At 39.9% G+C, this 24,612-nt stretch overlaps 1 protein-coding gene across 16 annotated transcripts in view; it reads left to right on the top strand.

Annotated features, from left to right (window-relative positions):
• The window catches only part of ctnnd2b (catenin (cadherin-associated protein), delta 2b), a 185,682-nt gene that overhangs the window by 57,879 nt on the left and 103,191 nt on the right, over positions 1 to 24,612 (top strand). For all 16 annotated transcript variants that reach the window (XM_044134898.1, XM_044134908.1, XM_044134912.1 and 13 more), the window contains one exon: positions 8,236 to 8,372. In XM_044134898.1, coding sequence (XP_043990833.1) covers positions 8,236 to 8,372 — 137 coding nt within the window. The remainder of the gene's footprint in view (positions 1 to 8,235; positions 8,373 to 24,612) is intronic.

Below are 24,612 nucleotides of genomic sequence, written 5' to 3'. Positions count from 1 at the left end.
AAAAATAAATAAATAAAATTTCCCTTAGCATGCCATGCCTATATTTCACAGCGGGGATGGAATATAAGTCAAAAGATAGTTTCATCTCATTTGACTAGACCGTCTTCTAGAAGTCTGTAGTGTCCTCTGACATTCTTCCTGCTGCTTGGTGAGATGGAGCAGGGGACGCGGTAGGCGGAGGAGAGTGTGGATATGAGTTTAAGGCAGAGACACCAGCTTCTGGAGTGCCCCTTCTAATTAAACCAATTGTCTTGGATCACAGACCCAGGATAATTGAATTCCAAGGTTGTGGGTTTATTTTGCCGTTGCAGAGTTTTGCAGAGAGAAAACAGAGGGACTTTATTTGAAGTGGTAAATTGAGCAAGGATTTTCTTTCTTTTTTAGAAATGATTTTTTTTATCTGAGAGGTGTGGGATTGAAGTTGCATTGTGATCTGTCTGTATGTCTTAAAGTTCTCAAAACCTCTGAAGATGCTTCAACCTTTAGATGAATTTTCTGTTAATAGACATACTATACACACACACACACACACATATATATATATATATATCTATAATCAAAATCTTTTGATGGAAAGATTTTTTGTGTGTCTCTGCTTTGCTGAAAAACAGTGAGTAGCCAGCCCGTGACATCATAAGTGATGAGATGTCTACATTGAGCTCTTTTTAGCTTCCAACGTGCCATTTTCTTATCTCAGCTCTCATTTTGCTCCTTAGATACAGTTACTAGCTTTATTAAAGTAAAAGAAATCAAGAAAGTCCATTTTAAGTTGCCCATGAAATTTTTGGGTTTTTGTCAAATTCACTTTGTTAAAACTGCAGTATGTATCTTTTACAAACAGTATAAATATTTTTAGAATTGCTCAAACGGTCTCCATGCAGACACTTGGATAAAGCACAATAATTGTTTCTGGAATGTTTTTTTTATTTTTTTTTTAAAGCAAATTATTAACAAGATGCTTGTCCATCTCTAGCAGCCAGGTTGGTGCGTTTTGTCTGTTTCTGTTCTAAATGGGTTTTTTGCTTGTTTTGTAGCATTGATTGTAGTTTTGATTGCCACTGTTTTGCTCTTGGAGTCGAGCTGTAACCGTACTGGTTTCTTATGATTCTTATGGTTGCAGTGTCAACTTAATCAGGCTCAGAGTTTGTGTGTTTGTTGAAATGTGCAGTACATTGACCATGATTAAATCATCCAGCTCTCCGGAAAGAAGTAATTTGGTGAATGTAATTTACTGCAGTCGATGGAGACGCAACACAGAACAGCATAAACGTCAGTGTGTTGGAGTGCCTCTCATCTTCTCTTCTCCTTCCGGTTGTGGAAACTTGCTGAAAAGTTAAGTTCGGTTCTGTGTTTCGGCTAACATCACCGAGCCTGGACGACCAAATTTTTCACGGCCGTTAGAGTGTTGAGCCTGAAGGATCGAGAAACCTTTAAGAACATCATTGAGCTTCTGTCATCTTCGCACATCTGTCGTTAACATCTGCTCTGTTCAGGCAAATGAAAACAACCAGAATCGACGGAGCCGGCGTCCGTTTCCAAGGAGCAGAAAAAAAAAGGCATCGAGAATTGATGTCAAAAGCAGAATTGTTTCCCGAAGTAGTTTGACGTTTTGCTCTCATACGTTTATTAATAATGTTTATTAAGTAATTGGTCTTTATTGTTGCCAGTGGCCTCGTAATGATGTGTTATCAGAGCTGCTCTGCCTAAGTGATAAGCTGCGGGATGCACGTTGCATCGCAGCATTGCAGTAGGTGCTGTAAGTGTCTGTGTGCCCACTTCATATAAATGTCCATTAGCATTTGGACCTTTACCGCAGAAAGCTTTAGCTGACTGGTGATTAAGCCTTCATGAAGCTTATTAAGTGATCTGCCATTGTCTGCCAGGAACAAACGCCGTTGTGTGAAAACCTTTCTTTGTGTATGTAAAGCATAGCGTTGACATGATCCGGTCAGAGCGCATCCAAACAAATGTTGGGGTATTATTAGAACAGATTGGGGATATTTGTACTTTTATTGCTAACATAGACTGCATAGCGAAGTAAGCAGCATCGCCACTGGCCAAAACTATGGTTAAAACACAAAACAAAAAAAGCTAAGATCCAAATGCGGCACCCCGCTCCTGCTATTGGAGTGGCAAATGCTAAATGTGCATTTTTGCTATTGTTAGCCTAAAACCTCCGTACCAATCGTGGATATAAAAGTGCAGACAGGTTATATTAGTTCCCACTGCGGTGTAATAAAATCATGATTAAATTAGGAGTTTATAGGTGAAAAGCAAGTCTTTAAATACATTTATAGCCAAAAACTGTCAATGCATGCTAAGCTAGCAGTTACTAACCGATGTCAAAGCAATATGATTCATGGCAAATTGACTGAACGCTCATCCTCTAATGGCGGCTGCTTCAGTTTACTTTTTCTTTTCTTTCCTGTGGAAAGTTCAGGATCTCCAGAAGTCCAACATGCGACCTGATTGGTCGATGGTTTAACACGTATTCTGTGCGTCCAGTTGTTTAAGTTGAACAACACATAAAGTGTGGAAAACGACACAAGATGTGTTGAATGTACTACAATCATCACTGTGGCCTGGATTTGAGGACAATCCAAGCTCTTCATGGTCCATAGGAATACATTAAAAACTAATTAAACATCCACTAGGTGCTGACCTTTTTATGTGTCAAAGGAACATGAAGGTAGAACCTAGTGAATCCTAATCTTTTGCCGTTGTTTAGGTGTAAAGGACCCATTGGGTGCACTTTTTGGTCAGCTGTTTCATGCATTCAAGCTTTGCAAGTCCTCTGTCGGTACTTCCTGGGAGATCCCCTCTTCCTGCTGCCCGCCCTCATCCACCACTGTTTCGCCGCCCGGTGTGGCTGCCTCCATGGCACCAACATCCACAGAAACGTTTAGGTAGACACAATATCTACATTTACCCCTTAATTTACTTTAGCTTAATTAGTTAGGTAGGCAGTTCAAGGAAATAAAAAAATAAACACGTACAGATCGTAGCTGTTTGAGGTGACGAAAACCACGCAAACACACACACACACACACACACACACCTCCTCTCTCCTCTGTAAACAGTGAGGTTTAATAGAACCACACCATGACACAGAAAGCTCTAATTACATTGATAAAGAGCATTTTGAAAGCAGACTCGTGGGCACACAGCCTAGACAAAAGGACAGATGACTGGGAGAGACAAAACACTGCAGAGAGTTTTAATGAGGCAACATGGGACTGTCTGTCAAACAGTGACACATTTACACTCACACAAAAGCATAGCTTAGTGGTCTTTACGCAGAAAAAAAAAACCAACAAAAAAAAAAACACAGAGGAAGAGGCAAGCAAAGTTATGCGTGCGATTATAAATCACGGTGAGACGGCATAAAATGATACTTACAATGCACATCTGGTTTGCTCTGAGAGGATTTTTGTCTTCACCACACGGTGCCTGTCTCAAACCTGACAGACGGGCTTACGGGGTCAAAAGTTTAACCTCAATATTCCCGATGTCAGACATGTCAGTCGTATCATGGCCGGCTGTACAGACGGTACACAAAAAGCAATATCAGAGATTATTGCTTTGAAATGTGGACCTAAACACCACTGGAATATTTATACTCCAAAAAAAAAATAAAAAATACAAGATTATACACGAGTAAAGTAAAGCCTTTAGGATTAATCCATATTCAAAGTCTTGTCTGCGGCCGGCCCGCGGGTCTCGGTAGCCTAGTTCTGATGGCGGTTATTGGGGAAAGCTGCTTTGTACCGGTCAGTTGTGAGATGAGAGCTTGGACACGGTCTGCTGAGCTGACCTATATTTGGCCAGCTTCCCTGTCTGAACCGTCCAAACCCCGAGCTTCTTCCGCGATTCCTTCTATAGGCGGGCCGGTCCCCCGGGCATCTTTCTCTGCTCTTATCCGGCTTCCTGCTGGAGTTCGAGCTTGAGCGTTCTGTCAAGTGAAATATTTTAAGTGCGCGGTTCCAAAGGCTGAAGTGCTGTTGGGAGAAAATTCACACGTGGCGAGGTTTTTGGAGTTTTATCGGCCTTCCACGTGCAGGGATTCGCGCTGTTGATCAAACATGGCTGGTCAGTTGTCTGGTGGAGGCTTCGAGCTCAATGCCTAGAAGCTTTAAAGTCAGGAAACATCTACATTTCCTGACTGTGAGACATTTGTAGAAATTAGCACAGCTAGTACTACTGGTTGTAAAACATCAGCTGTCACGTTTGTTACCAAGTTATTGTATACCTTTACTGTAACTCTGAAGTTTCCAAATGGTTGCAGTCATTTCCAAGTGCAGATAGAACTGCGCAGGTTCTCGTGCTCCATTCTTTGGCGAAAAGCTGTTCCAGTGTCCCGTGGTAGACGGCTCTTTTTCGTACAGGACTCTTACTGGTAAAAAAACACAATAGTACAACCTGATAAAGGGAGGAAAATGACCGAAACCTGCCAAAGTCAATGGATGACCGTCCGTCAGGGCTCTCTAGAAAATATTGCTTCCTATGAAATAGCTTTTTTTTTTTTCTAGCTTCCTCTGACTTTGGGTCTTCCTCCTTTTGTACCAGCTTCTGTTGTTATCAGAGAATCTGGCTACATTTGTGAGTGATGCCTTCACCAATCTCAAAAAGTTACGTTTTCTTTTCTTTCTTTTTTTTTTTTAAGTTTCCAGGTTGTCACACTGGAACAGGTTGATGTGGGGGTTTTTTTAAGATGATCTCTCAGGGCGGCGAGCGCCGCCAGAGTCGTGACGTTTTGTCAGAAAATTTTAAAATTCACACATTTTAAAACTCGAATATTGAAATTTCCTGGGACGATTGGTATAAAAATGTTTGTGTGTACATAAAAATGTTTTACCGTTACTTAAAGTGAACGAAACAATAATCAGGTTCTGACATACAAGTGACACTTGTGGTTCCTAGAATCCCTTTGCGTAAAATATTAAACTCATTTGGTGAATAAATGGAAAATCTGACAGTATAGCTGTATCCAAGTAATAAATAAACTCTCCTGATGTAATTCTGTGCAAAAGTATTCCGTTGGGCCAGCACATCTTTAAAGTTTTATGTTCTAGGCAGCAGGACAGGCAATAAAAAATTTTAATGCTCTTATTTTTGTTTATTTTTTTTCCATATTTCCCCAGACTTGAAATACAATAAAAATCAATTTCCAAGCTTTTAAAGCCTTTTAAAGACTGCACATTGACCCTGTTTTAAAAAAAATTCAAGGCTTTTTGACTTGCCACTTATGAGAAAAGGGGCTTTGAGGAGAGAAAACGATGTTGTTAAATAACGAGTCTGTAAATGTAGGCATATTTGTTCTATATATTGTTGTTTTTACCGTTGTGGTATTTTCCATCATTTTGCTTTGAGGATTATGTATTTATTTTGATGAAGTTTCTTACCTGATAACATCTCATGCAATGTAAAAAAAAAAAAAAAAAGAAAAAAAAAACTTCATTTTAAACTCTATGGCTTCTAGTCCTGTTGAAGTATTACATATATTTTTGCAATTTTTGCAGGCTAAGCAATTCAACTGATTTATTTTGCAGAAGAATGTTTTTTTTGTTTTTTGTTTTTTTTAAGTCAGATCTTTGGTAATCTGACCACTGTTATTTGACCACTGGAGTCGCTGTTTAGCTGGAATTACATATATATGGTACGTACCTCGCAGCTTACAGCACTGACTTTACAAAATATTGTGTCTCAGTTTATGTGGATCCTTAAATCCATTCAAACTTGACAAAGCAAATGTTTTAGATGGTAATAAAGACAGAGGAATAAGTCTGATGACTTGGTATTCACAAAAAGGCCAAATAGAAAGACTGAGGGGTTTTTAGCTGTTAAGAAAGAGAACAGAGGTGTTCTTGTGTTGACTGAGGTAATGGGGCTTCCTCTCCCAATAATTCATTCTGTGTCTTTCAGATACTTAAAAAAAAACACAAAAAGAAAAAAAGTTATCTGGCTGTCATTGTCCATTCAGAAAACTTATTTTGCGCCCAACCTTAAACTCTCTGGGTGATGTTTATGACTACACGTACAGAACGGACGTGGGGTGATGGAAGAGCTTGGGCGCAGTGTAGCAGAAAGCTGCCAGGAGAAGGGAAAAAAAAAAAAAAGGACAGTGAAACGGGTCAAGTGAAGAGAAGTCGGTCGGCAAAGAGGGAGAGCGAGGGCAGCAAGTTTAGGAGCAGAAAAACAACGTTAAAAGGGAAGGGAAAAGGACAGCGTGTAAGTAACGGGGTGGATAGTGATGAAAAATTTAAGTTCAGAAACACAGAATGGCAAAAGGATTGAGGAGAAAAGGAGGAGGAGTGAAAAGCCAGGTCAGGTAGAGATTGTCGGCTTGCACGAAGCAAGAGTCCTGGTCATGTTTTGTATGGTCCATTGTACAGCGCTTTGTGATTTAATGTCTGTGAAAAGCGCTTTATAAATAAACTTTACTTACTTTCTCGTTGTCCTCACCTCACCTCCCTTCCTTCTTCTTGATCTCCCCGCTCCGTTTCTCAGTCACTCCCTTCCTCTTTCCGCTCTCATCCTTCTGCTCTGCTCACACGCCCCACTTTCCTTACCTCAGCAGACGGCCGGCGTTGCCTCATGCCAGCAGCCGGTTTTCATGCGTGTATGTGTAGATTCCTCATGGCGAGCCTTTTTCTAAATATATATATATAAATATCAGTGTGTAACGCTGGTTGATGCAGCTGTTCCACCAGCTCTACGCCGCTTCAGGATTACATAGCACATGTGGAGCTCGTGTCCTCCTACGTTCGGTCAAATACAGGATGACATGGCTGAGAGATTTGGGTTTTTATGTGTGTTTCTGTGTTTTTGTTGTTTTTTTTTTCTTTTTTTCTGAAACTGAGCTGCCTATGCCTAATTGTTTAAGTGATATTGATGAATGGTAAATTAAAAAAAAATTAAATCAGAAAACTGGAATGGAAATTACCAAGAAATTATCGGTCGCTCTAAAGTGACGGACCAAATAAGGAAAGGATTAATAGAAGCTGCCCAGAATAGTAACTTTATTGAAAGAATCTGTCAAAAGCTCGACTATTTGTTCCATAATCTACCATTCTGGCGGGCAATAGTAAGAAATATTGTTTGTAGCTCACATAGGAAATATGTAGCTGCACAGTGGCACAGTTGGTAGAGCTGTTGCCTTGCAGCAAGAAGGTCCTGGGTTCGATTCCCGGCCCGGGGTCTTTCTACATGGAGTTTGCATGTTCTCCCTGTGCATGGTGGGTTCTCTCCGGGTTCTCCGGCTTCCTCCCACAGTCCAAAAACATGACTGTCAGGTTAATTGGTCTCTCTAAATTCTCCCTAGGTGTGAGTGTGAGTGTGTTGTTTGTCTTGTATGTCTTTGTGAAAATGGATGGATAGGAAATATGTCAAAGATGTGAAGAACCAAAATACAAAGTTCTGGACCACAGGCCAATGTGAGACAGAAAACCAACACCTTCAACACACTGTCCCAGTATCAAAAACATGGTGGTGGCAGCATCATGCTTTTTGTTAGCATTTGCAGTTTACGGAAATGGTCAAAGTTGATAGGAAAATGTTAATTGAAAGCCAGTGGAGGCTGTAAAGTACTTAACATATAGTCCAATGACCCTAAATGCCCTACTAAAGTTGAAATGAATTGGTACAGAACAAAGCATATTTATGTTAGAATGGGAGAGTCAAAGTCTGGAGCTAAATCTACTGGAGATCTATGGAAAACCTTGAAAGCTGCTGTTCACGGATGCTCCCCTTCCAGTCTGATTGAGCTTTAGTTGTTTTGTAACAAAGAATGGGCAAAGATGATCCTGAGATCCTCAACGACGTATTGACGTAGAAACACTTTTGATTTGTCTTTTCCTTCAGCGATACAATGATGCAACGATTAAAGTAGTTCCAATACAGTTTGTTTAAGATTTTGGTTACGTGTCACAATGAGAAAGTCCTACCATCACAAACACTAAGACTAAGCCCTGTATCTGTTTTGCACAAAAGCCAATCTGTTCCTGTAAATAACATGCTGTATCATTGCTGTCACCCTCCATCGTTCACTTACAAGAGGGTAACCACGCGACACAATGAGCAAGTATGTCATGAAGGCTAAAACTGGTCTCACAAACTAAGCCCGCTTTCTAAAAACGCTGAAGCGAGTCAAAGTTTCCGCGTGAAAGTGACCTTGTCTGAACGCCGTCACACCGGAGAGTGCTTTTCATAAGACCTGGACGCATTCTTTCTTTCCAGGAGGAATGCCAGTGCCTGAGGTGGCGTCTGACAGTGCCAGCGCCGCCGCCATGTTGAGCCCCGTCCTCAATGCCTCCAACGGAGACGGCTCCGAGTCTGAAACCACCTCCGCCATCCTCGCCTCCGTCAAGGAACAGGTTAGAAGTCTTTTCTTTTTTTATTGTGTGTGTGTGTTCAAGCACCTCTGACTACGTGTGTGTTTGTGCAAAATACACAGGAGGTTGTCAAAATTAATGAAAGATGAACACCAGAAAGCACGGTGGATAAGTCCCGCGGCCCTTTCAGAGAGGAACAAGGTGACAGTAAACAGTAAACACCTATGATGGAGCGTCCCACTAAGCCAGCGTGTCACAAATATGCCACTACATCTCGATGTAGCGGGCCTCGAGCCACAGCCGCGTGCGGCGATTTCTCGCCTAATGTGATGGAAAGCATCGTTTCCCCACATTTTATCAAATCTGAGCAGCTTTGTTGGATGTGATGAGGCAACACAGAGACGAGACTAAGTCACCTTCGTTTTATTTTCCAACGTGGGTACGTTTAGGAATTAGAGGTCTGAAGCTGTTTGATGTTCATTTTAAAATTACGAGGATTAGAATATTAATCACGGCGCTTAGAGCTGGCTGAACGTTCTCAACTCTTTCGTTTTTCAGCCAGAGTGAGGAAGGTGTGCTTGGTTGTGACCTGCACTAAATTTAAATTGGGCTTCTTAAAGGTATAGCAGTACTGTTTTTTTTTTCTTGTTTCTGGAAAGTGTCACCCAAACAGGTAATGCTGTTTTCACTCCAGGTTTTCAATTCGCTACAATAAATGAACCACAACAAATAATTTTCAGTGTGGAAAAAAAAAAAAAAAATTAAAAACTACATGAAAGACCTTCTTTGGTGAATCTTTTGGTGATGGGTAACAATCATAGTTGTCAGATTTGATAGAATGCATTCATATCTAATTGCAGGTGTCTGGACATATCTAACATATACAGTACAGACCAAAGGTCTGGACACACCTTCTCAATGAATTCAATGAGAAGGTGTGTCTAGACCTTTGGTCTGTACTGTATCCAGAAGCGGTTAAAATACACCAGCATGAAGCGGTTTGTTCATGGGCACAAACTGGAAGTAGAAAGGTCCAGGATATGAAATGGCAGATTGAACCAATCCTGTATTTTCTCTCACAGTGCTAAAATCACTCTGCAGTACACCATGCTGAGCAGCTCATTTTGCAACAGGAAGAAAATTTTCCATATTTACCTCCTCTAGTATGCAGACTCTTTTGGCAAATCTTGCTTTGATTATGTCCAGTTTATGACAACGCCATGTATTTTTAAAACCAAAGAGTACAATGACATCCTGACTACAAGCCAAAGCTTCCAGAGTAGAACTCACCAAAATATGACCTGAAGCAGCAAGGAGCTATTGAGGCTGAATCGGTGGATGAATCGGTGGATGAATCGGTGGATGAATCAGTGGATGAATCGGTGATAGTCCGGTCCAACAAGTGAAATCCTCATCTGTGCTCTGGACCAGATTGTTCCTAAAGTCCGGGTTTCTGTCGGTCAACACAGATCCTTCCCTTCTATTAGGAATCGTGGCGATGTTTTTTTTTTTTCTTTCTTGATTTTCATGTCGGCTCTCTGTTTGGCTCTTAGCATCTTAGCGATAAGATGCTAAATTGTAGTTCCATTGTGTCACGCTCTGAGTCCAGACTGGGCACTGTTATTCATGGATTCAGTTTGTTGTGTCTGGACTACTGCAACTTGTTTTCCTCCTGTCTTGACTTATCTTGGCGTTCCAGACAGTTCAAAATGCTTGTGCTAGACTTTGGACTAAGACTTTTAACACAATCATCTCAGCCTGCTACTTTTCCAGCTTCTCTGACTGCCAATTAATTCCAGGATTCACTAAAGGAAACAAAGGATTGCTGCTGTGGCCCTACAGAGTTTTCTCTCCCTGAGCCTCAGAACCGTTACTCAAAATGCATCTTAGTAAACAGGCCTTTAAGAAGAAGATCTTGTGTTACTCTGGAGTTTCTTTCTCTTGCTTGTTTTGTTGCGTTTTTAGCCTTACAACATTAAAACCTACACCTCTTACACTCCAAAACCACAAACCTTACAATTATTGTTGGTGCAGTTTCCAGTGCAAATATTTTAGTACACTTGAAACAAAACAAACTGAACTTTTCAACAACATATAGGAGCTTGTTTTAGGTCAATGATTCCTTAAGATTGATGAAAAAGTTCTAGTTAAAAGAGAAATAAAGCACCAGTGAATCTAGTATTTTCTTATTAATATTGAGAAATTATTGACTTAGACCGAGCTCTAATATCTTGCTGAAAAGTTACTTGTGAGTTAGTTTTGTCTTATTTCAAGTAAAAAGAAAAAGATGTACTAGAAACTAGATCAAAAGTATATTTTTTCAGTGATTTTTATGTTTTTATTTTTGAATATTTGTGGGGTTTTTTTATTATTATTAACAATTCCTAATGCATTTTATTCTAGTGCTGTAAAACACTTTGCGATATTTTTATTTGTGATTGGGGCTATATTTCATGCATACATTTGAATAATCTTTTCATTCCTTAATTGTCTGCTAGATTTCATTAGTCGTAATCCTGAAAAATATATAAAATCACAAAAATTTTACACAGCATACTTACGAATAGAACAATATTAGGTATTAGCCAGTAAAATCCTGATCACCGCATCCCTATTGCTTTGATTCAGCATCTCTGGCAGTAAGCCGGTATTGTAAGCCTGACCCCAATTTAACGTCATTAAGAAATTTCTCACATATTTCCCACATAAAGCAGTGGGGGCGATGGGGGAAACACTTTCTAATTTAGGCTAATCGCATGTGTCGCCGAAGCAGAGTGGACTAATTCAGGTGTTAGATGTGTGTGAGCGCACCAGCCTGCCAGGGAAGCAGGCGGACGGCTCTAAAATGTGAAAGCGGAAAGACGCTGAGGCAGAGATGTGATCCACGGGTTGAATAACCTCCCACCTCCTCCGCGTACGGGCAGCGTCACTCATGAGGACGCCTGTCTTCGTGAAACGTAACACCGCTGCAATTTTTGTTGTTGTTGTTGTTGTTGTTTGTTTGTTTAATTACGTCTTCATGAGCGGGGCTCGTTTCTCTCGCAGGTGATTAAGTGACGTGTTTTTGGCGTCCCGAGCGCGACAGAGATATTTTTGCTGAAGCACAAATTTGAAACATGTTGGACAGATGGGGAATTTTGACACGCCTCTCGCCAAATCCAACGTAAATATTAGCGGCGAATCATTACGCTTCGAACACTAACGCGGGATTTGGGCACCAAAGTTCATCTTAATCCATTCAGCAGTTTGTCTGCGGATTTTTTATTTATTTATTTTTAATCTGGACTGAAATGTTGGACAGATGGGCCAACATTGTCACCCTCAGGAGCCACAACACTGCTGCATTTTAAACTACTTTAAAAAGCAGCTTACTCTGCGGTGGGATGAACACTAATCAGCATACAGTAACATCAAAACAGATTAGGAGTGATGTTGGTGTGAGATCCCGTTATGTGCTTAGATACAACATTTACTGCGGATGTTTTTGGAGCGACTGCTGGACCCGACCGGCTGAGTTGTCCTCATGTCGCAGCCAATGTTGGGTCGTAAAATCACAAGTCTGGATTTTATCTTTTTTCTAAAAAAAAAACCCACAACATGCACTGTGCATTGCAGGAGTATTCTTACCTCTTGGACATTTTGTCATGCTGCGAACACAAACTTTGATGTATTTTGGTTGATGTTACCAAGGTTTCCCCTGAGAGAACCGGGGCGGTCGTTCATCCAGCGGCCCGTCGTGTTTTTGAGTAAAAAACTGTTTAAAATTGACAGGAAATTTTAAAATATCACTTCATAATTATGTTGTTATTGAAAGATTGGACGATCAATACCTGAACACCAACTTTAAAAAAAAAGACTTAAATAAATAAGCTTAGCCTGGTGGGAGCTCAAGTAAAGCCTGGTGGCCCTCCAGGCTTATAATACACTGGGGGAAACCCTGGACGTTAGTGCTGCATGAAGTGAAAACATGACTCAATAAAAAGTTGCATTTTACATCATACATTAGCGCAAATATCATGAAAAGTCCTTACAAATATTCCTAAATTAGCAACACAAAATCTGTGATTTTCTTCCCTGAAGTTGAGTCTGCAGTTCCTCCATGATGCCGGTTGATCACGAATATCAGACCTTATCACGTACAGGTGGACGTTGGATGTTTTTGTTCTGTAAAGCATGCCGTAAACCACGTGCATTTTTACGGCTGTGGACAACTTTGTGTTGGTCGAACGCATTAAATCATCAGGATCAAATATTGCGAAGTGAAAAGGTTCGAGGGTTGGGAATATTTTTCAAAGGCACTGCAAGCATAACGAGGGAATGAAGACATTTTTAGTCAGACTGTGCACTGTAAAAAAAATACAAAATCTTCATTTCTGGTCTAATTTCTAGATCTAATATCTTAGTAAACTTGAAATAAGACAAAACCAACTCAAAGGTCACTTTACAGCAAGATATGAGGTCATTTTGTCAATAATCTTTTAATATTGATTAAAAAGTACCAGTTCCGGGCGTACTGTGGTGGCGTAGGGGATAGGCAACCCATATTTGGAGGCCTTCAGTCCTTGATGCAGCCGTCACGGGTTCGATTCTCGGACCCGGCGACATTTGCCACATGTCTTCCCCCCTTTCCTGTCAGCCTACTGTCATATAAGGGACACTAGAGCCCACAAAAGACCCCCTGGTGGAGAAAAAAAAAAGTACCAGTTCCATCAGCAGATAATTTCACTTCCAGCGATAATTTTTTCGCCATGTTACAGGTGCCAGTTGATGAACTAATACTTATTCATCAAAATTAAGAAATTATTGACTTAAAACGAGCTCCAACATCTTGCTGAAAAGTTATGGTAAATTAACTTTGTCTTATTTCAAATGTACTTAGACATTTGCAGTAGAAACTAGACCAAAATCACTTGGTGACGTTTTGTGTTTTTGCAGTGTGGCAGCCTTTATTTAGCCTGTGGTCCAAAGGCTTCTTTTAACGCCATCCATCTGAATCACCGGCTGTAGAGAAGGCCGTCAGGTTGCAGTCCTGGTAATGCAAGTGCCAGGTTTTAATAGTGACAAACAACATGGCTCCGGGCTTTCTATACGAGCGCAGTCTTCCTTCCTAATGACACCAGAGCTGGACCGAGAGGATATCCAGCAGATAAAGATAACAAGCGATAGTCTGAAGAGGAGCAAATGTAATGGATTCCTCATGTATCAACGTGTGGTTAGTACATTGCTCTTGAGGTCCGTTTCCAGCCTAAGTAGGTCATGTAGATTTAAACATGTATGCACACACACACACACACGCACCCACACACACACACACACATAAGCAGGTCATGTAGACACGCAGACTCTCTCACGGATGATCTAGGGCACGATAATGGCTTTCCGGTCGGAATGTGTGAATAAAAGGAGAGTCTGCTGTAATTACAATGTTGTCACTGCTTTAAATGATTGTTTCTTCATTTTGAGTTGATGGCAGTGTTTGTTTTTGGGGTGGGGTATTTATTCTTATCAGCCCACTAAAGAAAACAGGCATAAAATAAAGTATACCATTCATTTTGGCTCACAAAGACAATGAGAACCCAAAAAAGGCTAAATTGCAATCGGAGACACAGATATGTGGTCTGCAGACACATGCATGCCTCCAAATGTTGCCAATCAGCCTCTCTTTCCTGTGCTGACTCACACTAGGAGATCCCTGCTGCTGCCGCTGCCTTCTTTTTTCCTTTTTATTTCTTCTCTCCGTTTCCTTCTGCCCACATGAGATTGATTAGCCATTCAACATTGTCTTCATCACATCTGTCAGCTTTTGTCTTCTCGTCGTTCATCATCGCCGCTGTCACTGAGTCTGATAGCGGAGCAGCCTCAGTGTGGAGTCTGAGCGAGCTTTCTTCCATTTGACACATCAGACTCATTCTCTGACTGACTAGGCGACAGACGCCGGGGAAAATGCGACTGGCCGCCGATATGCTACTTTTGCCTCATAGCTTGGTGGGATTTGACCTTGTAGAAATGTGAATGTTATGGCATGCAAAACGGCTTTATCCAAACAGCAGGCCAGGATTATTTACCAAGTAGATGACATCTACTTAGTAGATTCTGACTATGCGTTTAATTTTTGTTATTTGCGAGAATAAAACAAATTATTCTCGTATAATCATTCACATATAAGACCAAATTAATTAAATGGTCTTATATGTATAAGACCATTTAATTAATCAAATGTATCTTTTCATTTTATGTAAACAATCGAAACAATTTTAAAAAGTGCAATTGTGAAAAACAAATGACTTTTATAAAGCAATTTTCTGGAATTTCCTCTGCAAAGCAGACTCTTATTTTGTAATGTCTACTGATGAAGGCTGAACTCAAGCGTGTCGCTAATTTATCTATGAACAAACTAGCGACTGAATGAAATGAAATCCACAGACAAAATCTATCTCAAGAAATAGAAAAGAAAAACACTTTTGTGAGTCTTTATAGATCTCTTTCTTTTACATTATTCGAAATACTTCAAGAAGTCTTGGTTACCAAACGTCTTGGTTACTGAAGTGCTCTTGCTCTCCTGAAAAGGATTTTTGTGTGTATTTGCTTCCCCTCTTCTCCCTTCAGCAGCACCGGCGTCTCGTAGATGTAACACAAAACAATGGGAGCCTTCGGGCCAGGGTCAGCCTTTGAGTGTATTTTATTACTATTTTTGTTTTGTTTGTGTTCAAAAAATTAAGATTAATACGTCCACACAACACAGGAATCAATTGCAGCTCGGCACAGAAAGGGTAGGCCAGCGTGCTGCCTTAGGGCTGGCATACTCTGATGAAACGTACTCTGTTTCATCAAAAAAAATAAAAATAAAAATTACATTACCCTTTGTAGTCCTAGTATTACAAAATATTGATAATAGCCGTGTCATACTGATATTATGTAATGCACCCGAAGCAGAATTACTTTGCAAACCACCCACAGTAAGTTCTGCTATAATTGGTAAGCAATAGCTGGGAAACCGATGTCATTTTCACAGTAGGAAATGAACGGATGGGACAACTTTAGAGTAAGGAGGTCAATAGTTGGGTGTTTTAGCACATGTTGCTGATAAGCAATAGTTTGGTGCAAGGTAGATGTAACTGTTTTGTCTAGTGGAGAGGAGCTGACAAGCCAGAAAACTCAAGTCTGATGCCCACAAGGGATATAAATGCATTTCATACCAATTTTAACAAGATGTAGACATGTTTCTCAGCGCTTTAGATGTCTAACAAATGTTCACATTTAGTCACGTTATGCTTTTGTAGCATATGTTATTTTAAAATCACTGCAAAAAAATATTCTTTTCCCTTTCGGGTTTGTGGAGTAACAGCTGCTGTCTTCAAACTGTTAGTTAGCTATCTTAGTGAGAAACGCTAACTAAATTAGCAACAAAAACAGAGCATTATTATGGAATCACATAGCGTAGAAAACTAGAGTTACCACAAAGTAGATCTCACTTTGGCAGTCACTCAATTAAACGGAGCTTATTTAAAGAAAAAAGGTGAAAGGTTTGCCTTTAGCGCTGACAGATTCGACTAAAAAGGACTTGTCATGCTAGCTGACAACACCTGCTGGCCTCTCCCGCATTTAAATATTTTTGTATGACAGCATTTTGGATACTTGAAAGTGAGTCAAAGACATGATATAAACTATTTATAGGCACTGTGAGAATGGTAGATAGCACCTCAGAAGCTGGTATCTGATTTAGATGGTCCGATCTGTGCTAAGCTAACAGGCTACTTCATAACGAGACTGGACAGAACTGGATCATATTTCAAACTCTGAGATACTTACACTAAGGTAAAGGTAAAGGCACATTTTCAGCAACAAGGCAATACAAAGTGCATTAATCACATCTGAGAATCAATCAAAGAATAACCTAAAAGCTAAATTCAGGGCAGAACTCGGTACCAAAATGGGATAGAGAAACTGAGGGAAATCGATCTGTGAGACAGAGATATGAAGACAAAGCAATAAATCAGGGGAGTAACGCAGTAAAGCAGACTGATCAAAAGAATAAGTAAAAATAGAGATCAACATAAGAAAAGCAAAAGAATTTGCTCAAAATACAAGAGCACAGAAAATCAGATTAAAAAAAAAAAGGTAATGGGTTCGTAACATTCTGTTTGTAAAAACCACATAAGGAGGACATTTTCAATGCTTTTTGGTATTCGTATTTATAAAAAAGTTTTCTGATTAAAAACTAACTAAAATAAATAAAATTGGCTCTTTCAGAAATATTTTCCATGTGCAGATTGTCCCATGATGGCGATCCAGACCGCTGCTTGCTACATGGGAATATTTAGTTCTGATTCAGAGCAATAAACCTCTGAGGTTATAATCAGCAACAGTTCCTCTGAGCGCCAGACAGATGTCTCATCATGAAGTTTGTAGTAAAGTAAAGAAATCTCAGTTTGGTGGAATCTGGTCAGGCAAACAGGATCCATCAGAATTAGACAAGAATTGAAATCTGTAACAACTCGAGGGCTGGGCTACACTACACTAGTTACAGTTTGTTTAAAACAGTTTTCGATCACTGACAACGTTAGTTGTGCAAACAGAAAAGGAGATTGTTGCCCATAAATTCTTGTCAAACAAATTTTGTGAATAGTCTCCTCTTGTTTCATTTCATTTCTCAACCTGGATGTGTTGCTGCAACCCCAAATACAAATATGTAATGTAAAAGATCATTTAAAAAAATAATGTCTTGAGTAGAAACCTCTCTATTGAAACATGTCATCATGTAGAGATAAAAAGAAAATATAAAATTTACCCAGCAACAATGCACTAAAAGCCTGTTTTTATCCCGTTTGAGAAAACATGTACATGTTCAGTTTATCCAGAAAAACAAACTGAATTCCAGCTTTAACCTTCCTCTGCTGCTTGCTGCCAACATGACCTGTGTTTTTACAAGCACCTACAAAGGTGATTACAAATAAAAAATCTCACACATCCAGAAATTAAATTCATTATTATGAACTTGTATATTTTTTTTATGCAAACTTAAACTCCAAACCCATTTGTAGTTGGTATTTTTCACAAACTATATTGGATGGGTATACTTTTGCTACATATAGAGACTCTTGACTATTCATTGGGCTCCTTACTTCACTTTTTGCTCGGCGTCCCTGCCTTCCCAAATGGTATTTTTCTCCCACTCGCTGCTACGATACTCATTTGTTTATTGAGAGCTAATTAAGATTTGTTTAGCATCTTCGCCTTTCTCATTAACTTACTAAATATAGTTCTCTTCAAAGTTCCGCACAAAGTTAGATATTCACAAAAAAGTTTTCTGAAAGGGATTCAAATGTTTGCTTCATTTTACATCGCGCGCTGGGGGCCACGCGGAAAAAAAATAAATAAAAAAAGAGGGATTTGGGGAAAAATTGTTTTTTCCATCCCCGGTTCTTTATTTATTACAACGTGTTGAAGAACTGCTCTTGTTCCTTTATGTCTGCACTTCACTGTGACAGCCCAGTTTTAATGTCAGTTTTTCCTGATATAACGTTACTTGTCTGCTTATCATGCACTATGTTAAAACTAGTTGTATTCCGTTACATGTTTCTGATTGTCAAACCCATTTATAAATGTGTAAATATTTACATTAAGGAAAAAAAAACCACTGTTCAAGCAATCCCAGTCTCATTTTAAAAAAAATCAAAAGTAATTACTTCCCTTGTTAAATCATGAATTAACTGTAATTTATCACATTTTTAAGCTGAATCCAACTTCATGACCCGCTGGCCTAATTACTGCCAGATATTTTGATTTGATAATTCACTTTTTTTTTTCCCCTCCAGGGGGTCTTTTTGTGGGCTCTAGTGTCCCTTATGTGAAAGTAGGCTGACAGGAAAGAGGGGAAGAAGAGGGGGGATGCCATGCAGCAAACGTCGGCCAGGTCCAGGAATCGAACCCGCGACCATCGCGTTGAGGACTGAAGGCCTCCAAATGTGGGTCGCGCTATCCCCTACGCCACCCCACAGCACGCCCGATAATTCACTTTAATAGAATCTGCCTGACAATGCCAAGAGGAGGAAGGCAAAAAGATCTTATATATATATATATATACATATATATAGAGAGAGAGAGAGAGAGAGAGAGAGAGATCTGGTGTCATATATATAAATTTGGCAAATTTTTATCCATGGGGGATGCTTCTTCAGCGTCTGGGTTTTTCAATGAGCCATAAATTTGACTGTTTACCGAAAAGTCTCGAAGGTAAATGCCGCTCCATTATTTTGTGACCTTCAGCTTAAGCGCACTTGAGTTATATGAAAGCTTTAAAGCTTAATGACAAATCCACGTTTAAATGGCTAAAACAGAACAAACTAACGGTTTCAGAATGGCCCAGTCGAAGCCAAAGGTTCACTCACTGATTCACGCTGTAAAACCCTCCAACACGGCTGGATTAAAGCAACTCGTCAAAGGTCAGTGGGGGCAGAAACGGTCTTGTCCAGTTACTGATGGCGATTATTAGCAGTTGCTTGTTAAGTTTAAGTAGGGCTGTGCCATGTGGGTTAAAATAAATATTTTGTTGTAGTTTTGAATTTAAAGCGATACCAAATATATATTAAAATGTTGTGTCATCTCCTTCATTTTTCAATGCAGCTGTGAAAGTGTCAGACTCTGACCCTTTTTCGTAACAGCAGGACAAAAGCAACACATGTTAAATTTTTCTTTCCACGTAGCACAATAGCAAAACGCGGTTTTTAACCACTCCAGGTTGAAAACAAATCTCATAAAGTTGAAGAATGCACAATGCGAGACAACAGTAAATATATCTGACCAAACATCTGGCCGAACAAATGCTGAACTGCATCAAAACTATCAGCTAAACACACATTCAACTCATTTAAAAACTGCTGGCAGTGTGACAGTGTACATAGGAGCAGAGAGCATCAAAACATTAGTCAGTGACCAGTGAAGTGAAAGCCAAGCGAAGGTGCAATCTCACTTACTTCAAGCAAGAATGTTTGTGTGCTGGTGTCTTTTCCATCTGGCTAAGAGTTCATGTAAGTTATCGTTAGCTTAAAGCTGACAGCAGCGCTTGGAGAGAGAGCAGTGAAATATGGCGGGCGAAGTGGCTCCTTCATTTGGCAATTTATTCTCCCTGTTGATGCGTCGTTTGGCAGCAGAAAGGAATAATTGGGCAACTGAGCTTTGACAGAGTGTGTCTTTTGTCTTGTGGTGGGCCGTGTTCTGTAGAGGACTGAGCAGATTGCTAACACGTCCAAAAGACGAGAAACCAAACTCGACGTTTCGTGAGCATAAGTCTATCTGTGGATGCTGATTATGTCATTGCGCGCTAAAGACAACAGGCTTACTCGCCTGTTGTCCCTTTTCTGGAATTAAATTAGTCGGTAAAAAAACCCAGAGGTCTTGCTAGCGGAAGCTCTTTTCGTGGCTCCATCTAGGAGGGAAACGCCGGTAAACAGATACGTTCAGTTAGTGGCAGCAATGGCTCGTTTAGTGGATTTGAGGAGAACCGAGATAAGATTAAACATTGAAAATAAGGGTTAAATGTGTCTCAGAGATACAATTAAATCACGATTAAGTTAACTAAATTAAGAGAATGTTTAGTTATTGAGGCAATAAGTAAACTGTGGCCCAGCTAAACGTCAACACCTGGTTGTTTGTGGCTTCAGTTTTAGCTGCTCTTTCAGGAGCTTTACTTTGACAAAAGCTCCTGAAAGTCGAGGTCCTGATCCATCTGTTCCTCCCTCCCAGTCTACCATCACTCATCACCAAGACATTAAGTTCAAAGATCTCCCAGACTTGAGGAAGAAACTGAAACCTGCCATGGTGGGGGCCAGTCAGCGGTTTTCTGGTGAACCATGGCCTCAAACTCCTCTTGACGAATTGAAACTCTGCTGCTAACCACTCCAGTGCATGGAGAAGTTCACAGCTTGTATGGCGGCCCTTAGGTGCCCTTCTCTCTATGACTTCAGTAAGCACTAAAAACAGGACCAATGACGAGGGGCAGAGTCCACCTTTCGCTTAGTCCAAGTTTGGACCGCGTGGAGTTGAAAGCGACCCAATTATCCCATATTCACTTCTCACAAAGTGCCTCAAGCAACACGGGTGCAAGCCAGGTCCAGAAATGCCTTCACCTGAAAACCAGTGCCACTTAAACAAGCATTTAGCTCAGGGTTGACACCAAGTTGAAAAAGTAACAAATCTTTCAGGTTTTTATAGGAGGAAGTGTGAAAAAAAATAAATCCCAGGTCTTAGCCGCTTTGATTTAAACTTGCTTCTTTATACTTGAAGTGCAACGTTGGAGGCAAGCACGTTATTAGACTGACAAACTGAAAGTCCTTCTGGACAAATTAACTTGATCAAGATGAAAAAGAAATTGTAGTCTTTTTCAGAGCAGCCAGAGCAACAAACTCAATAAATGAAGTGTTTTGTTTCCATCTTTGCTGGTTTGTTGTCCTCGCCTTCTCAAACTTGCTTTTCTTTCCTCTCTGCCTTGGGGAGAGCATTGTTACCAAATGGACTCACTGTATCTAATAATTTTCCAGGCTGCAGCGGTCTTGGCTTGTACAGCCACTGTGACATTTTCCCTTGAAACCAGGACCACCGATCTGACGGCTCTAAATGCCATACGAACACCACGGGGCCCAATTAGACCGCTTTGCGTTGGGGAGACGAGGGAGACGGCTTTAGCCACAGGACACGTACGCAGTCCGAGCCACTGTCCCAGAATTGTTGGTTTCTCCTCGGTAATGTCCGTAATGATGTTTGTGGTGGGGCCGGCCAGCATGGCTGTCTGTCTTTCCTCCATCAGTCTCCAGTAGGAGATGGTGGTGGAAACAATCTTTAGTAATGCAATTTGTGGACAAGGACTTTATTAAAGCAGTTTCTTGTTGAGCCAAGGTTAATTCCTGTCCTTCCCTTCTAATGGCCAGAGAAGCTCTGGATGTCAGAGAAACTTTGTGCTGATGTCACCGGTTTAGTTTTTTAGTTTTTTTTTGTTTTGTTTTTTTTGCCAATCTGGCAATGAAGCTAAACAGTTAGTAATTTTTGCAGGTTTTTATCTGTTATAACAACAGAATATTTAGATGCCAATCGCTTTAGCAAAGCACTTGGTTTTGCTCCGTTATTGTAACTGATGGCTAAAGTACGTCTAGAAACCGATGACTGTTGTGACCTTTTAAAAAAAATTGATTATTTAGTTTTTAAGGAATTCATTTGTAGTAAAAAGAAGAAAAGAAAAAGAAAGTAATTTGTACAGAAAACTGAGTAAAGTGCATGTCAGCAGTTAGGAGATTTAGTTGTGACACATTTAATGGCTGTAAATTAAACTACAGAGACGAAATAAAAGAAAAGAAAAATGTGGATCTAACATTACAGTTATTTGCAAGTAATTATTTTAGGGGGTGTAACAATAAAGTGGGCTGAATACAAATGTTCGCTTTTAAGATTTGCATTTGAAAAATAAACATTTTTGAAAAGCAGTCATAATTTTTTCTAATGTGATTCATTGTGTTGTACCAAAAAAAAAAAAAAAAAAAAAGCTTGTGGTTTCTAAAATTAATGATTATATGGTATAGTAATAATTTTGCAAAGCGCAGTGGATTTGGGAAGAACTAGCTTTACACACCTTGCATTCATTGTAAGAAAATGTCAAATGTTTAGTTATCATCCACATTCTGCAGACAGAGTAAATAAATCCACTCATCGTTGGTCTGCCCACCCGGACACTCGTTCCTGCCGTTCGCTCTCCCGGACCGACTGCAGTCGCCGTACTCAATCACAGTTCTGCCGAATCCATTAAGCAGCAGCAGCGCTGTTCAGAAAGTCTTTCAGATGCAGATCACAAGCTATGTAAACTGAGCCGAGTCAAATTTGAATAAAGAAATGACCGCCAAGTTGAGTTTTGCATGTGCCGGGTGCACACCAGTGCACCAGGTGGGTGGTTTTATTGTCACAGGGAGAACGAGAGATCAAACCAGTGAGCTAAAGGAAAAGAAAAGGAGGGAAGTTGGGTTCATCGGTTCGGACCCGTCGGGACACCATGGCGTCTGATTTCGAGCCAGGCTGCATCTGGGTAGGAAAATGGACGTTTATGCTGGTTTTTAGGATAAATCTGCTGACGTTTGACAATACTCAGTTTTTGGTCATCCGTTGACCAAAAACTGATTTTGCTAACAAAGCATTTTTCTTTGGTATGCTGGAAACACAAATATCAATGGCAGAGGCAGAAAATATGATGGCCCGTTTTGTGACTTCATAAAACCTGCAGAGGCAGCCCAGATCAAGGATTTAGTTTAATTATGGTGTGAAAGTCTGCTAAGCTTTCCATGTACCTCTGATTTAAATGTCATATTATCATATTTCAATAATAATATTATTATTATTAGTCTTTCTGCATTGAGTTTTCATGTTCTCTGGGTACTCCCACTTCTCCCACAGTCAAAGACCACGACTGGCCTCTTTGGTTAGTTTGGTATGTGATGTGTGAGTACTTAGTCGTTTGTCCTGTTTGTCCTCTGCGTTGCCCTGTGATTGGCCCGATCCAGGATGTTTGCCGCCTCCTGCCTGTTGAAGCACTTCATATTTTTTTTGCCATGACTTTCTTTAGAATAAATTCCTGTCTTTATTGCATTGCTTATCTTCTGCGGTGTGTGTCGTTTACCTCTCTGACTTTGAACTCTTGTTCAGTCATTGTGTTGCCTGTGAACTGTCATTACTGCTTGTGTTTTTTTTTGGAGGCACATTTTAATAAAGTTAGTTCAAAAAGTAAGAAAATTTGAGTGTATTTTTTTTTTCTGTGTTGCACTAATGCTTTTTTTTTTTGCAGTACATTTTAAAACAGATGTAAAGCTGCCTCAGTTGCCTTTAAAAGTGTTATTAAAATAATAATAATAATGGCTCAAATTCAGATTTTCTTTCTACGTCTGATCGTTCAATATGCTAAGATTCAGCCATGAGCTAAAGATGTTTTGTTTTGTGATTCAAATCTCAAATGTCTCGGTCCAAAGTTCTTTGGACTTTCCCATTGAAATATCACATTAGTGATATTAGGTTGGTTTTTTTTTTAATCTTCAATTGAATCCTTGAATATAGTTCTTCAAAGAGATTCCAGCTCTCTTTGACAGTGTAGCTTGGTTTAATGTCGACCAGTGCAGAAAGATTTTCTAATCTCTGTCAATATGTTTCTCTGGATTCAGGCCAAGTGTCTCTGACGTAAAACAAGAGAAAAGTTTCCCTGAAAATGTTTTCTCCATGGAAACATAGGAGCTTCAGGTTTGTTTTTTTTAGGATAGTTAAGTAGCAAATGGTCTGATATTCTAGATATTCTGCTCACTACAAATACACTGTCTGATTATTTTTGCTGTTTTTCTACATAGCTGCTCGCCGTACGTACACATGTAAAACTTTCACATGCTAATTCTTTCTCTCATCAGATTATGCTACTTTCATTAAAACATTCTCACTCTTTCAGCTCCTTTATAGCAAACTCGCTGCCAGCCGTCATGTGCCTTTTAATAAGGAATAACTCGAGTCTAGTCACTCTGGTCTATAATCCTGAACAACAGAGCGCTAAACCAGCACTTGTGGATCTGAAAGCTCGGCTCCTGGGGAAGAACTCGTGACCTGCTTCACAGGAACCGTTGGTTTGATTAAACCCTGACGTTTGACTGCTTGGACCGAAGAAACCTGAGGAGCATTTTTGCCGTTAGCAATCAGCCGTCAGCTGCAGTGACCTGTCCGTCTGACGTCCGAATTTTGAGTTGAGCTTGTTCTAGTTGGAAGGGTTTCACAAAATCAGTGGGATTTTCGATCTGCTCCGGTGCAAATTCTGTCAGCAACACACGGTTTTCTCTTCATGTGGTGCTTGTGAAACATGTAAACAAAGATTATGCAACTAAGTCATGCAACTCTCGCAACCTTTTTCTTGGCAGCCATATTTAAACCAAATTTCTCCCATATTCTGAATTTTTGTGTTGTATTATTGACCACTTGGACCGCCCAGTTTTTTTTTGTTTGTTTTTTTTTTTATTGGAAAGTTTTGCGTTTTAGCACAAATAGGCTGGCCAACCATTATTGTTATGGCTTTAATCACCAAACAGTTGAGCTGTAAAAGAGTAAAACTATATATATATGGGATACAATATAATTTCATTCCAGAATAATGTTGCCCTTATTTGCCTTAAAAGTCAGAATTCAGAGTTAAGCCAATCATTATATGGTGGGGTATTTTATCCACAAATAAATGCTCGCAAGTTGTACATTAATAGGTATGCCATTGGTCTAATGAGAT

Source organism: Gambusia affinis, linkage group LG12 (assembly GCF_019740435.1).
Source record: "Gambusia affinis linkage group LG12, SWU_Gaff_1.0, whole genome shotgun sequence".
Classification (NCBI taxonomy): Eukaryota; Metazoa; Chordata; class Actinopteri; order Cyprinodontiformes; family Poeciliidae; genus Gambusia; species Gambusia affinis.
Note: the sequence above shows the minus strand (reverse complement) of the source record. Positions and strands in the feature narration are given on the sequence as shown.